Here is a 16,243-nt window from a genome sequence, read left to right on the forward strand (position 1 = left end):
GTTTTGGACAGCACTCCTGTAGGTGATCTCAAGGTTGTTTTTTTTGTTTTTTGTTTTTTTTAAAAGAATCTGAATAAATGGAAGGGATTGTCTCATAATCTAATGAAACAATTTTTGCCTTTGAAGATGCTTTTCTAATGTTCCATACATCCAGAAATAATACCTATTTTAAATCAGTTTTGTTGATGTGTCACAAATGTATGCACTATATTTAGCACAGAAATGTCTTCTAAACAGTTTCATGCTGTATTGCTTACAAAATGCAGTGATTGAGTTGAAACTGTAAATAAATCTTTTTGTAATCTGGGTATTAATTTCATGTCAGAACAGAAGCAGATTATATGAAATGGAAGGCAGAGCTTTGAATAGCTACATTTTTAAGATTAGATAATACCGAAGTTCATAGCTATTTAGTATCTTATCAAAGCAAGTACAGCTATTTTTTTTTCACATGGTGAAATTCAAATTGCTAATTGAATTTCTTTCCAGAATCATGCATGTCATTTCAAAAGTCAGTTTTTTCATTGTTGAAGACAGCATGACAGCGCTTCAGTGTAGACACTACCTATGCTGGATTCTCTTGGCCTAGGTAATCCACCTTCCTAAGAGGCAGTAGCTAGGTTGACGGAAGAATTATTCCATTGACCTAGCGCTGTCTACACAAGGACTTAGGTCTGCTTAACTATGCCACTTACAGGTATGGATTTTTCACACCCTTGAGCAATGTGTTATGCCGACTTAATTTTTAAGTGTAGACCAGGTCTTAGCCAAGTGGAAATGTTTCTCTGTCTGGGTGCAATAGAAATGTATATTTCCAGAAGCTGCAGGTATTCCTCTTATTCTTGACTATCTTCTTTCCCCCAAAACAGTGGGTTTGCTCTTCAACTCTTTGTGGGTCCACTTGGCAGCAATCAGTATGTACCACCCAACTTCACATAGTTACTCAGTTTTTGCTCACCCTCTGACCACTAGAGTCTGGAAGAGTCTAATCAGACTCTGTCCTCCAGTAAGGAAACCTACTCCTCAGCGGGACTTAAACCTTGTTTTTTCAGTGCTTGTTTGCTTGCCATTCTAATCCGTGGCTACATGTTCCATGTCTTGCCTGACTGTGAAGGCTGCATTCTTAGTGGCCATCACCTTAGGCAGGAGGGTGGGAGAGCACTGATGACAGATCTGTCTTATGTCATATTCCATGTCTCATTGCATGTACATCCTAAGTCGTTTAAGAGTTTCACCTGAACCAGTCAATTCACTGACCTGTCGTTTTTTGGGTTTTTTTTCCCCCTTCCCCATTCCACATGCATCTGAAAAAGTGAAACTTCATTCCATTGAGCATGACAAGCCATAGTCTTTTATCTACAAAGGATAAATCCAGTGAGAAAGAGTTTGAGGTCAAGCTCTATCCTCTGAGGATCCCTAAATGGATTTCAAGTGGTATCTCATTCTATGAGCTCTCTAATCTTCCTCTGCTTCGTTGGGTGCAGGCTCATCCTACAAGAGCACAAGCAACATCAATGACATTGCTTCAGGAAATACCTCTCCTTGACATTTGCAAAGCGGCTATGTAGAGTTCCATCCACACATTTGCAAGACATTATGCTTTAGTACAGGACTCCCGATGCATCCTTTGGAATGGTGGGCCTTCAAACTGCTCTGCCTCCTGTATCCTCGCACCCTCCTCCTACTTGAGTACTGCTGGTCAGTCACCCACAGTGGAATATACACAGGGCCCAGCAGTCCATGAAGAAGAGCAAGTTAGTTACTTCTAATAATTGGAGATTCTTCAAGTTGTGTGATTCCTATCTGTATTGTTCTACTTGTCCTCCTTCTCCTCTGCTTCGAATCATTCCTGGATCCATGTAGAGGAGGAGGATCTGGAGAGGTGGTCTGTCTGCTCTGCCCTTTATCTCCTCAGTTGGAGACATAAAGAGGGCAAGGGGGCATGCCGCGAACGAAGATTTCTCCTACTGGGGGCGCATGGAGCGTGTGCGTACCCACAGTGGAATATGGATAGGGATCACGTATCTTGAAGAACCTCCAGTTACTATAAGGTAAATAACTTTTCCAGTGATATGTACTCTAGGAATAGCACACATGTCTAGTTTTATTACCTTCTTCTTGAAGTACAGTTTGGGGTGTAAAAAGCTGAATGGTGCCTGAGGAGGAAACTGGCGAACTGTGATAACTGGGCGAACAGTTCCTTTCTTTTGCTATTTGGGAGCATTTATAAGCAGGTTTTGGACACCAGTTTTTATTTCCGTCCCATATAGAATGTGCCAATCAGTGGATCCGGGATTTTTAAAACCAGATCAACAGCTACAGAATTTTAAGTGCAGATTAAAGACAGGGAAAAGGCCTAACGTTGACTACCCAACAATAGTCATCTCATTAGGCAATCATATTCGAGAACCAGGATGTCTTTGGTCAGAAAGACAATCCTGACCATAAAAACGTGTCCTCCAATGGGCAGTCATGATCTTTGCATTCAAACAGTAAATCTTTCCACTCAAATGAAGAAAATGAGCTTTCATTTAAAAAGCATGCCCTGGGTCAGGCACAGAAACCTAAAACACGAGACTAAAACAGACCATGTAAAGTCTCAATATTTTTTCCTGTTACTTTTTGTCCTCTGTATGTAAAACACATCTTCAAACCACAAAGTAAAACAATAATAAACTGCAACTTTTGGAGTATATTTAACTGGTGTTCATTTAAAGAGTGGATTGTGTATATTATGGTTCTGAAAATTATTTAAAAATTATTTTGATAGCATGTCTTTTATACAGTGCCAGCAGGTTGTTCCCCCCCCGTTTCTTTATCATCTAGGCGTGTCAGACTGTTTTTAGTTCTGCTTTAAATTATACAGTTTCCTTAATGGTTTAAAAATACTTCAGCTGAAGGAGGGTCATGGAATAACTAACACCAAGAATCTGGAATCCCGTGAGTCCCAAGAATTGGGGCATTAGAGTTCACCATGGGGTCTCAAGGGCTTTAACTCCTAAGCAGGACTTCTTATCTCCAGTGGGGAAAAAATAAAAATTGGCATCCATTATTTTACAACCAGTTTAATATTTTTCCTTCCCATTAAGTTTGGATCACTTGATTATTGGGAGACGGCAGACTTGTAGAATTCTACTTGGGAAAGAGAGAGGGGATAAAAGATCTGTCCACTGATGATTAGTTTTAATTTCACATCTTTTTTGCCACTCAAAATAGGAGTAAGTGATGAGGGTCCCTCTTATGCTGTAGAATAATTGCTGTGCTGAGAAAAGTAGTGATAAAACACATTTCTTGAGATGTGGCTGCCACTGTATCCTTCATGATTTTCTTCATTTTAAATTTTGTTGAAGTTTTGAACTTTTTCAAAGTATTTGCTAGCTTCACATTGTGTAGTTATAGTGTCTTGTGATAGAATTATTTTAATTCCTACTCTTAGCTATACTGCCATAGTTATTTATTGCCGTATCAGTGAGTTTGTTTCCCTTTGCTTTATTACTAATATGGGAAATATCTCTTTTTACAGGTAGAAGAAGGCTGGTGGAGTGGAACACTAAATGGCAAGTCAGGATTATTTCCTTCAAACTTTGTAAAAGAATTAGAATTGACAGATGATGGGGAAACACAAGACGTTCTGGAGGACACAGGTAATAATCCATCATATTATCTAGAATACAGTACCCTTATCACAGTAACTTATACCAAGAATTTAGTTTTGGAAAGCTACAGCAATAGTGAAAGGAAAGTTATGTAGATTGTGAGGGCAGGGACTATCCCTTTGTAAAGCAAGTAGAATTCTGGCAATACCGGGTTTGAGAGAACCTCAATAATTTGAGAGAACCTCACAAAAATGTAATTACATTTTTTCTTATGTCTCCAATCACAAAATTAAGGTTAAGGCCCGGATCTTGCAAACACTTAAGTGCATAACTTCAGTGATAATAGGAGTATTCATATGCTTAGAGTTGCCATTAGCAGTAATGTATGATACATCCCCATTATGCCGTGTCTTGTGTCCTTGATGAATTTCCCTTTTTAATATTACCAACTTCAACTATTAACTCATCACTTTAGGATTACATCAGATTTCAATCCTTTGTGGTTATGGTTTCATGACCAGGAGAATGGCAGAAGTAGACTGTAATAGCTGAAAAGCATCATAATGTTGATAGGGACTCCAAGCAAATGTATGGTTTATAGGAAATGCAATGACTTAATCTAGTTTCTGTAAACTGTAATTTAGAGAAGGCTTTACAGTTTGAAGAAGAAAAACTTGCTCATATAGAACACTGTTTGTCCACAGTGATATGCAAAGTGAACAAATCAGTACCAAAAACTGATCTTAAGACCTGTTTTTTTTGACAGCTACATAGTGATCAAAGAAAAGAGAGCATTGCAAAAATTTCAGTAGACTGTACTTTAGTTGTAAGGGGCTCTGAGCTTTTAGTTTCTGGCAAGGTGGTGCCTAGAGCTGGAAGAGAGAATACGCTAATGTGGGGAATATTTCTGCGGGTTTTGCATCAGTGCTGGAAAAGTTATCAGAAGCAGGACAAAAGTGTGAACTGTTCTGAGCAATTCAGGAATTAGTTTAGCAGCTGTTCTGTGAATCAGGACTAAAGACTAGTTGGTTTAAAAATAGCTGTTAAATTCACAAATCCAGTGTCTGTGCTGTGAAATTATGTTTTTCATTTCCAAACATAGTGTTCTGCATAACTTGCAATGAAAGCCTATTTTCTGGTGGTAGCTATTAAGGATCTGTTCTTTTCAGAAATGCTGAATGTGTAACTACATTTGGAGTTGCAGGTGCTCAGCACTTCTGAAAATCATGTTCCCAATAGCTACCATGCATTATATTTTGAGCAACATTATTTTTTTTTCTTCCCTGTTTGCCAGAGACAGCAACAATTGAGTAAGCCCCCCATAAGGGTGTGATCCTTTAAGACTAACATGCATCTTGTAGCCTAGAGGCTTCCTATCAGTGAGAAGAAGAGCTGGAGGGGAGTGCTTTTGTAGATGGGTATTTCCCTCATAGATGCACAAAGAGTAACATGCTTAAAGGAAGGTAGGGAGAAGATTAAGGCCCATATGACCAGTTCTCAAATCACAGTTGCAGGAGGGGGAGTGTTCCATCAGAAATGGAACACAGCAGTTCTGAGGAGTTCATACATACGTACGAGCCCCTAGAAAGAGCTCGAGTTGAAGGGCTAAAGTTAAATGATATGAAAGGGTATTTTGAGTTTGATAAATAATTGGAGTTTTAAGTTTCAAATGACTTTTATTTTTCCCATGCATTCTTCAGGTGGAAAGCCAGTTTGCTTGTAAATACTAGTGTGGGGGTCTTTTAAGCTAAAACATTTAAAAGCAGCTCCTTGGTCAGGGGTGGGCAAACTACGGTTGCGGGCTGCATCTGGCCCTCGAGCTCCCGCCGGGGAACAGGGCCTGGGACTTTTCCCACTCCGGCACTCCAGCCGGGAAGCGGAGTCAGGGGCTTGCCCCACATACGTGGCTCCCGAAAGCAGTGGCATGTCCCCTCTCCGGCTCCTATGCGTAAGGGCAGCCAGGGGCTCTGCATGCTGCCCCTACCCCAAGGGCTGCCCCCACAGCTCCCATTGGCTGGGAATCATGGCCAATGAGAGCTGCAGGGGTGGCACCTGCCGACAGGGCAATGCGCAGAGCCGCCTGGCCACGCCTCCGTGTTCAAGCCAGAGTGGGGACATGTCGCTGCTTCTGAGAGCTCCTTGAGGTAAAGGCCACCTGGAGCCTGCACCACTGACACCCTCCCGCCCTCCGAACCTCTCGGTACCAGCCAAGAGTACCCTCCCAACCTTGAACTCCTCATTACTGGTCCCACCCCAGAGCCCGCACCCCCAGCCGGAGCCCTCACCCCCTTCCACACCCCAACCCCCAATTTTGTGAGCATTCATGGCCCGCCGTACAATTTCCATATCCAGATATGGCCCTCGGGCCAAAAAGTTTGCCCAACCCTGTCCTAGGTCTTGAATTCCTGACCATCAGCTGCATGCAACTGTAGTGACATTCATTGTTCGCAAACAAACCACGCGGTTCCCTTAACACCATTTTTCAAAGTTTTTTTTAATCAGTTGTAAATAGTGCACCATGTAACAACGATTAAAGTTGAACAGCTGCATCTGGTGAACTGAATGATGATGAAAAGTAACATGAAAATAGAATTTAGATACTTTTTTAACCTGTTCATAATTAACTCTTTAAAAATAACAGTAATAATTAAAGTAAAATTGATTTGAGTTATTTTCATCAGTTGTTTGAGGTCTGGGGAAAGCTTAAATTAGTAGCTATGATGGGAAACATCCTTTCTTTAATGTTTAATTAGGCCACAATTGCCCTTTTGCTCCGGCTGTCCAAACATGGAAGAATTAACTGTGAGGTGTTCTGCAGTACTTCTGAGTTGAGTGGCTACTGCTGCTGACAGCAATAACACATGCATAGTTCGTTACACCATGTAGAAATAAAAATACTCAGTCAAAAAGATGCAGGAGCATATTTCATCAGAGCTGGTGAAAAATGTACAGCTGATGAAAATAACAGATTGCCTTCCTGCCTGATGTTTGAGAAATCAGGCCACAAATCAATGATCTGATTTCTTGATGGCGGCTAAGGGTTACCAGTACACGTGTCAGGTTTCAGAGTAACAGCAGTGTTAGTCTGTATTCGCAAAAAGAAAAGGAGTACTTGTGGCACCTTAGAGACTAACCAATTTATTTGAGCATAAGCTTTCGTGAGCTACAGCTCACTTCATCGGATGCAAGTGAGCTGTAGCTCACGAAAGCTTATGCTCAAATAAATTGGTTAGTCTCTAAGGTGCCACAAGTACTCCTTTCCTTTTTTCAGTACACATGTGGTGCAGAAATAGTGTCATTGTAAACTGCCTTGAAATGCTTTTTAAAATCATAGAATATCAGGGTTAGAAGGGACCTCAGGAGGTCATGTAGTCCAACTCCCCGCTTAAAGTGGGGCCAATCCCCATTTTTTGGCACAGATCCCTAAATGGGCCCTTCAGAACCTTACGTTTAGCAGGCCAATGCTCAAACCACTGAGCTATCCCTCCATCCTAGACGTAGTCTCTTTCTAAATATCTAGCTAGCAGGAAATGTGTGAACTTAAGGATGGAACTGCAATTCTAAGGTCTATTGGGCAAGACCAATGTACATAAAGACATTTATACAAAGGAACAATTTTCTGATTTGATTTCCAGACTGTCTGATTAACAGTAATAGTGGCATTTATTAATTTATACATTAAAACCATTTTCTCTCAATTTTTCAGAGTCTCTTTTCACTGGTTCTCCCTCGCCTGTGGCCTCTCCAGGGAACGGAAATGAACCTGGAGCTGGACCAATAGCACAGCCAAAGAAAATCCGAGGAGTTGGGTTTGGAGATATCTTTAAAGAAGGTTCAGTGAAACTTAAAACGAGATTATCCAGTAATGATTCAGAGGAGAAAAAGCAAGATAAGGTTTGTGGTGGCCCATATTTGAGCATGTTGTCTTAAGAATCCAAATTAAAACCATATTGTTAATATCTTTAATTTAAAAAAAAAATTACCTGGTAATTAGAGCACCTTCTGTCCTAGGATCTTACAGATATAAATGCATTAGATCTCTCAACACTTCCATGAAGTGGTTTAACAACCCTATTTCACGAAGCGGGAAACTGAGATACAGAAAAGCAGATGGAATATCAGTGTATAGCAGAACTAAAAAAGGGAATGCACGCCAGTCCTGTGCTTTTTGAAAACTAATATATATTTCAAGTAAGCGTCAAAAGACAAAGTACAAAAGTGATGGATACCATCCATTCAAAATGATCACTAGGTTGTCACAAGGCAATAGAAGAGAGGAAAAAGAAAACAGTACCTTCTAAACCAGATGATTATCTGATTAGTATTCTATATGTACACCACCTCCTCCTTACCCCACTAATGATACGGCTCTGCCCAAAGTAGTCATCAGTGAATGTAAAGGGTTTCAGTGCTTATCTGTACTTTATTTGAACCTGTTTGATCTTGTATTTTCACAAGAACAGGCTTTTTTGTGAGACTTCCTGATTTCAGTAGTAGAAATAATGAAAATGTCCTTTCTCATGAGATTTTTGTACTTCTGCTTCTGATGCAACCAAGAAGTGCAGAGGTGCATGAATCCTGTAATTTATATTTTTAAAAATCTAAATTGATTCTGAAACAACCAGCGCTCAGGATTGAGTCTTCTATCTTATTTGGTTTGATTGTTGTAGTAATAGGCAGTAGTGTACTGAAAGGGAAAAACTCTGCAGTTAATGTTGGACTAAACATCTGGTTACAGTACACAATGGAAAATATTTTTTGCTCTCCAACCATATTTTTGTACCGTTCAAACTTTTTTTTATATCTCATTACGTTTCAGGTATTGCAGCCTTAACATTGTTCATAAAAAACCATTGCCTTACCGATCAGGCTAGTGAGCCCTCTAGTCCAGTATCCTGTCTTATGCCCTAAATCGTGCGTGTTTATATCCCTGCCAAAATTTTAAATCATTAATAATTTTTTATATCTTCATTGTAGAGGAAGGAGCGTCCAGTGCTTTGGGTGCTAGCATGGAACTCTGCAGACCTGGTTTTAAATTCTCTGCTCTGCCACAGGCTTCCTGTGACTTCGGGCAAGTCCTTTAGTCTTTCTGTACCACAGTTTCCCACTTGTAAAATGGTGATACTTCACCATCTTACATGGGTGTGACACAAGACATGGGTGAGGATAAATACATGAAATATTTTGTGGTACTTAGCGATTGTGGGTAGTAATTTTATTTATGAATATAAATGTCCAGTCCTTTTTATGGATCCTGTTGAGTTCTTGGCTTCGATGTGACCTGGTGACTGAGAGTTCCAGAGTTTCTAATGTGCCACAAGTACTCCTTTTCTTTTTTATCTGTGTATTGTGTAAATAATAAACAAGGTTTTTTGTAATCAGTTTGCCATTCCTGCCTTTATATTTTCATCTTATGCCCCTTTCCCCCCATGTATTATGAGAGAAGATGCATGGAAGTGCCTGATCTTGCTACATCTAACTCAATTCAGTTTGGTAAGGGGCTGGCAGAGGGTAAGGGAATATGTATAGTTACTTTGGTGTGGAATTTATTTTGATATGATTGAGACTTCCACCACTGTTCATCAGTGCTGAGAGGCTGAAGAAAACCTCTCTGCTTAGCATTTGGACAGTGTCCTAGGCAAACAGATTCTGACAGAGTTTTTAACTCAGATTTGGAAAAGCTCAGTTAAAATGTTGTCTGGTTGAATCCACCCGAGAGTCAACAATAAAATGAGAGCTCTCCATCCTAAACTGTTGTGCACAGTAATGCACAGTTTATATAAGAATTCATGTATGGTTCTTAAACCCTTGAAATATCTAAGCACAATGGAGTGTCAAGTGGAGTGCCCCAGGGGTCGGTCCTGGGGCTGTTTTTGTTCAATATCTTCATAAATGATCTGGAGGATGGTGTGGATTGCACTCTCAGCAAATTTGCGGATGATACTAAACTGGGAGGAGTGGTAGATACGCTGGAGGGGAGGGATAGGATACAGAAGGACCTAGACAAATTGGAGGATTGGGCCAAAAGAAATCTGATGAGGTACAATAAGGATAAGTGCAGGGTCCTGCACTTAGGACGGAAGAACCCAATGCACAGCTACAGACTAGGGACCGAATGGCTAGGCAGCAGTTCTACGGAAAAGGACCTAGGGGTGACAGTGGACGAGAAGCTGGATATGAGTCAGCAGTGTGCCCTTGTTGCCAAGAAGGCCAATGGCATTTTGGGATGTATAAGTAGGGGCATAGCGAGCAGATCGAGGGACGTGATCGTTCCCCTCTATTCGACATTGGTGAGGCCTCATCTGGAGTACTGTGTCCAGTTTTGGGCCCCACACTTCAAGAAGGATGTGGATAAATTGGAGAGAGTCCAGCGAAGGGCAACAAAAATGATTAGGGGTCTGGTACACATGAGTTATGAGGAGAGGCTGAGGGAGCTGGGATTGTTTAGCCTGCAGAAGAGAAGAATGAGGGGGGATTTGATAGCTGCTTTCAACTACCTGAAAGGGGGTTCCAAAGAGGATGGCTCTAGACTGTTCTCAATGGTAGCAGATGACAGAACGAGGAGTAATGGTCTCAAGTTGCAGTGGGGGAGGTTTAGATTGGATTTTAGGAAAAACTTTTTCACTAAGAGGGTGGTGAAACACTGGAATGCGTTACCGAGGGAGGTGGTAGAATCTCCTTCCTTAGAGGTTTTTAAGGTCAGGCTTGACAAAGCCCTGGCTGGGATGATTTAACTGGGAATTGGTCCTGCTTCGAGCAGGGGGTTGGACTAGATGACCTTCTGGGGTCCCTTCCAACCCTGATATTCTATGATTCTATGATTTTGGGCTGTATAAGTAGGGGCATAGCGAGCAGATCGAGGGACGTGATCGTCCCCCCTCTATTCGACATTGGTGAGACCTCATCTGGAGTACTGTGTCCAGTTTTGGGCCCCATGCTACAAGAAGGATGTGGATAAATTGGAGAGAGTCCAGCAGAGGGCAACAAAAATGATTTAGGGGTCTGGAACACATGAGTTATGAGGAGAGGCTGAGGGAACTGGGATTGTTTAGTCTGCAGAAGAGAAGAATGAGGGGGGATTTGATAGCTGCTTTCAACTACCTGAGAGGTGGTTCCAGAGAGGATGGTTCTAGACTATTCTCAGTGGTAGAAGAGGACAGGACAAGGAGTAATGGTCTCAAGTTGCAGTGGGGGAGGTTTAGTTTGGATATTAGGAAAAATTTTTTCACTATGGGGGTGGCGAAACACTGGAATGCGTTACCTAGGGAGGTGGTAGAATCTCCTTCCTTAGAAGTTTTTAAGGTCAGGCTTGAGAAAGCCCTGGCTGGGATGATTTAATTGGGGATTGGTCCTGCTTTGAGCGGGGGTTGGGCTAGATGACCACCTGAGTCCCTTCCAACCCTGATATTCTATGATTCTGTGATTCTATGAAATAAAGACAAAAGTAGCAACCACAAAATTAGAAGTTTTAAATAGAAAGATCTGATTTGCTAAACAAAAGCTTACTGTTGTAATGGTTGTTTTGTCTCTGATATTTACATGGAAGGATTTGTAAACCTGTTTAAAACATGCTACATAAATTAACTTTAAAAAAGTATTTAAGGAGACTTTTTAAAGCTGGCTAAATGCATTTTTGTCCAATCTCTTTTCTCTTAGTAAGAAATATTGTAAGCCATTACAATGTTAATGTAAATATCATAGTTGGAATTTCAGAGGTTGATTTAAGTGGAACTGATCGCTTTCTTATAGTGAAAAATTGGTTCTTTAGAAGTGTCTGGGATTCACCTGTTTTCTTTCTGACTGATGTGATGGAGTACAGTTATCCTATCAAAGACATGTTTGTATGATTTAGATTCTAATGGATGATCAGACTTTATACTGTGTGGGTTTACCGTATAGCAGTACCCAAATATGTGATGGGACCAAGCTTGTCTTTTTGTTCACTTAATAGGCTTATCCTGTAAACTGTTATAGTCAGTCTCTCTCTCAGTAAGAAAAAGCAAGGAAGTGAATTGAGAAAAGAGTCTGAACAATTTAAAGGCTGTGAAATAAACCATTTGAAGCTGCAGTTGTATTTAACATACCCACTTATGCCTGGTGTTTTGCCAAAAATAATAATAAAATGCTAGCCAGAATTTGACACTTTTTTATAAGAGATGAATTTATGGAGATTGTCTCTGCTCCAAAGAACTTTTGCAATGTATGACACAGAAAAGTTGAGTACTGGCTGACCCAGAGCAGGGAGTTAACTTTAATGAAGACTTCAGTATTTTTTTTTTTAATTGCTAATGCGGCTCACTATCTCTAATGGTATTTGCAAAAAGAAAAGGAGGACTTGTGACACCTTAGAGACTAACAAATTTATTTGAGCATAAGCTTTCGTGAGCAACAGCTCACTTCATCGGATGCATTCACTATATTTTCCACTGAATGCATCCGATGAAGTGAACTGTAGCTCACGAAAGCTTATGCTCAAATAAATTTGTTAATTAATCTCTAAGGTGCCACAAGTTCTCCTTTTCTTTTTGCGGATACAGACTAACACGGCTGCTACTCTGAAACCTGTCTAATGGTATTGGTGGAGTGATGGGAAGGTATTCGGTAGTGGTTGGTAGTTCGGGGGGAAAAATGCATTTTTAGGATATGTTAGAATGAGGTGAGGGCTTTGCAAACTGGGATTGGAAGGTAGAGTCCAAACTTACACCACTGTGATATGTTTCAGATTCACTTAAGTACCTTTGGACAGTGCACTGCGTTGCAAGATACAGGATGAGCTTTAGTTAACTCCCGTGCCTTGGCTAAATTCCAACTTGGGGGTATTTATATTTTGCTTACTTCCATGTCCATTTTTAATTGGATATAATTTCCTACACTTCCCCTCTAAAACTATTTCTGTGTGCTGCTAAACTAGTTTCATCTTGGAGGTGGTTTATTTCAGTGCTAGGTGGAGTGATTCCTTTATATAGCACTGTTACATTTTTGTGAAGGATGCTCATGTGGTTATATGATCTGTTTTGGCTTGTATGTATTAATCTGGATCTTGTTTAAGCTCTACAAAATTTGGTTTTTAATAAATGAAAGGGGAAGATCAGTGACCCTTGCTCACATGAGTGGTGCTTACTGATGTGAGAAGTTTCAGTAGGATTACTCAGGTGAGTATTGGTTATAGGATCAGGGCCTAAGTTTCTGTTTGATATATGATTGTGAAGAAGAGTTGGTCAGAAAAGTTTTCCCATTCTGCAAAAAATTTTGAGATTTAATTTTTTTCCTGTTCCTCATTGAATTGAAACTGAGACCTTTTGTTGGTTTGTTTTGTGGGGGAGGGAGAAGAAGCCATCCCAGTATACCCAAGAGCCTGGAGGTTAGGGCACTTGCCTGGGATGTGGGAGACTCAGGTTCAAGTCCCTGCTGTGCCTGGATTTTCCCACATTACAGATGAGTGCCCACAAGGGTGAGGATCTCTCTATGTGGTTTCAAAATTCCATCCTGCACCTAAGAAACTTTTCCTGAACAGTTTTGCCAAAATTAATAAGTTTCTGTGAAAAGTTTCAGGTTCAGTGATCAGCATTTTCTGACAAACTGTTTCATCAAAATTCCTGGTTAGTTCTATTGCGAAGAAAACGTCTGAAAGTGACTTAAGCAGTCTGAATCTGTCTGCAGGCTCAGTAAGCCTGAAACAATGTCTTGGATTGGAGAAATCTGGTAAATTATTGTAATGGGATATTAACTCACAAGGTCGATGGCAAATTAAATGTCTGCAGAGTTCATTTTAACAGAAACATCCAGCTAATGTTTTTATCCCCTTTGATGTATGCTGTGGCAGATACACCGGACCCTCGCTAGAACGCGCATCTATATAGCGCGAATTTGCATATGATGCAGTCGCGGCCATGGATCCCAAATTTAATTACTTTAATTGGAATTCATTTTAATGTGGTCCCCGCGTTAATGCGATACCGCACATGGATCACAAATCCCACGTTCTAGCAAGGGTCCGGTGTATTAGGAGTGAGCGGAAGGCAGGATGAGCAGCTGTCATCTTAAACTGCTGCTATAAACAGTGGAGTCCTGTAGTCTGCTCTTTCTGCAACTGCTAAGCACTTCAGCCCTCCTGGGGACTGAATCCCACCCACGATGGTGTTGGTGGAAAAAGATGAAGTTGCTGCTTGGCTGTCTCACTCCTATTGCATCAGTGGCCTTAATATTGTAATTATAGAACCTAACTAAATTAAATACGTAATGTGACCCTCTCAAAGAATGAGTGACACCCTTGACATATGGAATTAATTACCTAATTGTAAAAGAGAGCTGTCACCATTTCAGATGGTCAAATCATGAGAAGGTGTCTTATACCCAAATCAAAACAAAATGCTTTTAATTTTGCACTCTCCCTTTCTAATACGTAATTGTGCGTATCTTTTTTTCTCTTGCATTTGTTTAGCCACTACCTAACCTTCCGCCGGGACCAAAACTAACCCAGTTTCCTAGTGTAACAAAAGCAGAACCTGCAGTAGATGTTACAAAAGTAGAAACAGAAAGCAAACCAAAAGGTAAGGTTAAAGTATATTTGCCTCTGTTTTATTTTCTAGTCAAAGAGTCGTGGAAGTGTAGGACTGAAAGGGGCCTCGATAGGTCATCTAGTTCAATCCCCTGCACTGAGGCAGGACATTAAGTATCCTAGTATTATCTATTCTCTATGAAGATGTATGTAGTTATGGAAGTATACAGTAAAATAACTTGTTCTTATTTAAGACCTTAAATTTTTATTTAGTAAAAATGTACTTAGAACTCTCAAAATACTTTTTCAGCTTCAAAGTGTCTTACAAATACTAAGTACGGTAGGTTTACCCACTCTTTACAGATGTGTGGAAACTGAAGTTGGAGGTTGACTTCCCACATTTCTGCTTGTATTAAAATTCAGAGTTTTCAGATCATATAATTACAGATGGAATCCAATTAACATAGGAGCTGTCCCTAAAAATATAAGGCCTCGTCTACACACACAGTTGCCCTGATTTAACTAAAGATGCAAAATCCTGTGTAGACACTTATATTGGTGTAACCCTGGCTTCTGTAGGTTTAGCTTGCATCAATAAATATTGAGGTTGTGCCTGTACCAATGTAGCCTGTTTTATCTGATCTAGGAGTACCCACAGAGGGTTTTGTATTGTTTTAACTGAATATGTTTTTTGACTTTTATTGTGAGTCTTGTCCACACACAAACTTGGCATTGGTTTGCTTAAAGATGTATTTTTAAATACGTTTAGTTAAACTGGTGCAAGTTTGTGCATAGACACACATCAAAATAAGAGGCAAGCTATTTACTTTAGCTGAATCATTTTCAGAATTAAGTACATTGAAATAAACCACTGTGTCTGGCCTATGCTTACAGTTTTACCAGCAGAGCTATGTTGGTATAGGGTGTGGTGTTTCTCCTCCCCATCCCTCCTCAACATAGGTCTCATGGTAAAAGCCCAAGTGCAAGCCATACAGTACTTGCATGATGGGGGGATTCTATCCTGGGAAACAGTGACTCTGAAAAAGATTTAGGTATTGTGGAGGATAATCAAGTGAACATGAACTCCTAGTGCAATACTGAGACAAAAAAGAGCTAGTGCTGTTCTGGGATGCGTAAACGGAATCTTGAGGAGGAGTAGAGGATTTATTTTACCTTTTATATTTGGTACTGGTGTGACCGTTGCTGGAGTCCTGTGTCTACAATTCAAGTAGGCTGTTGATAAATTGGAGAGGGTTGAGAGAAGAGCCATGAGAATGATTAAAGGATTAGAAAGCTGAATTATAGTGACAAATTCAAGGAGCTCAATATATTTATCTTAACAAAAGAAGGTTAAGGGGTGACTTGATTACGGTCTGCAAATACATACATGAGGAACAAATATTTGATGATGGGCTCTTCAATCTAACGGAGAAAGGTATAACACTATCCAATGGCTAGCAGTTGAAGCTAGACAAATTCAGATTGGAAATAAGGTGGAATTTTGAGCAGTGAGAGTAATTAACTGTTGGAGCAACTTATCAAGGGTCATGGTGGATTTTCCTTCACTAATAACTTTTAAATCAGGATTGGATATTTTTCTAAAAGATCTGCTCTAGGAACTGTTTTGGGGAAGTTCTCTGTCCTGTGTTATGCAGGAGGTTATACGAGACAATCACAATGGTATTTTCTGGCCTTGAAATCTAAGAATCTATGAAAAGTTAACTAACCTTCTAATAGAGTGTTAAGGGGGAGATACAGACAGCTCACTGCCTTGTAGACTCAACAGGCCAGCAGTGTAGCCGTTTACATCATGAAGTCTATTTTCACAATCAAAATGGCTAGAAAATTTGTTTTGTTTTTTTAATGCTTACATTTTGGGTGATGCATTGAAAGATAGAATTAATCCAACAACATGGAGGATCCATATCTGAGAATGTTAATTTTCATTTTATTTAACCTTTTCTGTAGCCTGAAAAAGACCTCTGGCTAACAGCATGCAAATTTCAATCAGATCCTCAGCAGCTATGTTGATTTATGATTTATTTGTATTAAGTAGTTAAATGATGGTCTCTCTAAAGCAGAGGTGGGCAAACTATGGCCCGGGGGCTGCATCTGGCCCTCCAGACGTTTTAATCCGGCCCTCAAGCTC

At 40.2% G+C, this 16,243-nt stretch overlaps 1 protein-coding gene across 4 annotated transcripts in view; it reads left to right on the forward strand.

Annotated features, from left to right (window-relative positions):
* The window catches only part of CD2AP (CD2 associated protein), a 158,566-nt gene that overhangs the window by 91,153 nt on the left and 51,170 nt on the right, over window positions 1–16,243 (forward strand). For all 4 annotated transcript variants that reach the window (XM_073335813.2, XM_073335810.1, XM_073335811.1 and 1 more), the window contains 3 exons: window positions 3,524–3,644; window positions 7,303–7,490; window positions 14,038–14,146. In XM_073335813.2, coding sequence (XP_073191914.1) covers window positions 3,524–3,644; window positions 7,303–7,490; window positions 14,038–14,146 — 418 coding nt within the window. The remainder of the gene's footprint in view (window positions 1–3,523; window positions 3,645–7,302; window positions 7,491–14,037; window positions 14,147–16,243) is intronic.

Source organism: Lepidochelys kempii, chromosome 3, assembly GCF_965140285.1.
Source record: "Lepidochelys kempii isolate rLepKem1 chromosome 3, rLepKem1.hap1, whole genome shotgun sequence".
Lineage (NCBI taxonomy): Eukaryota > Metazoa > Chordata > Testudines > Cheloniidae > Lepidochelys > Lepidochelys kempii.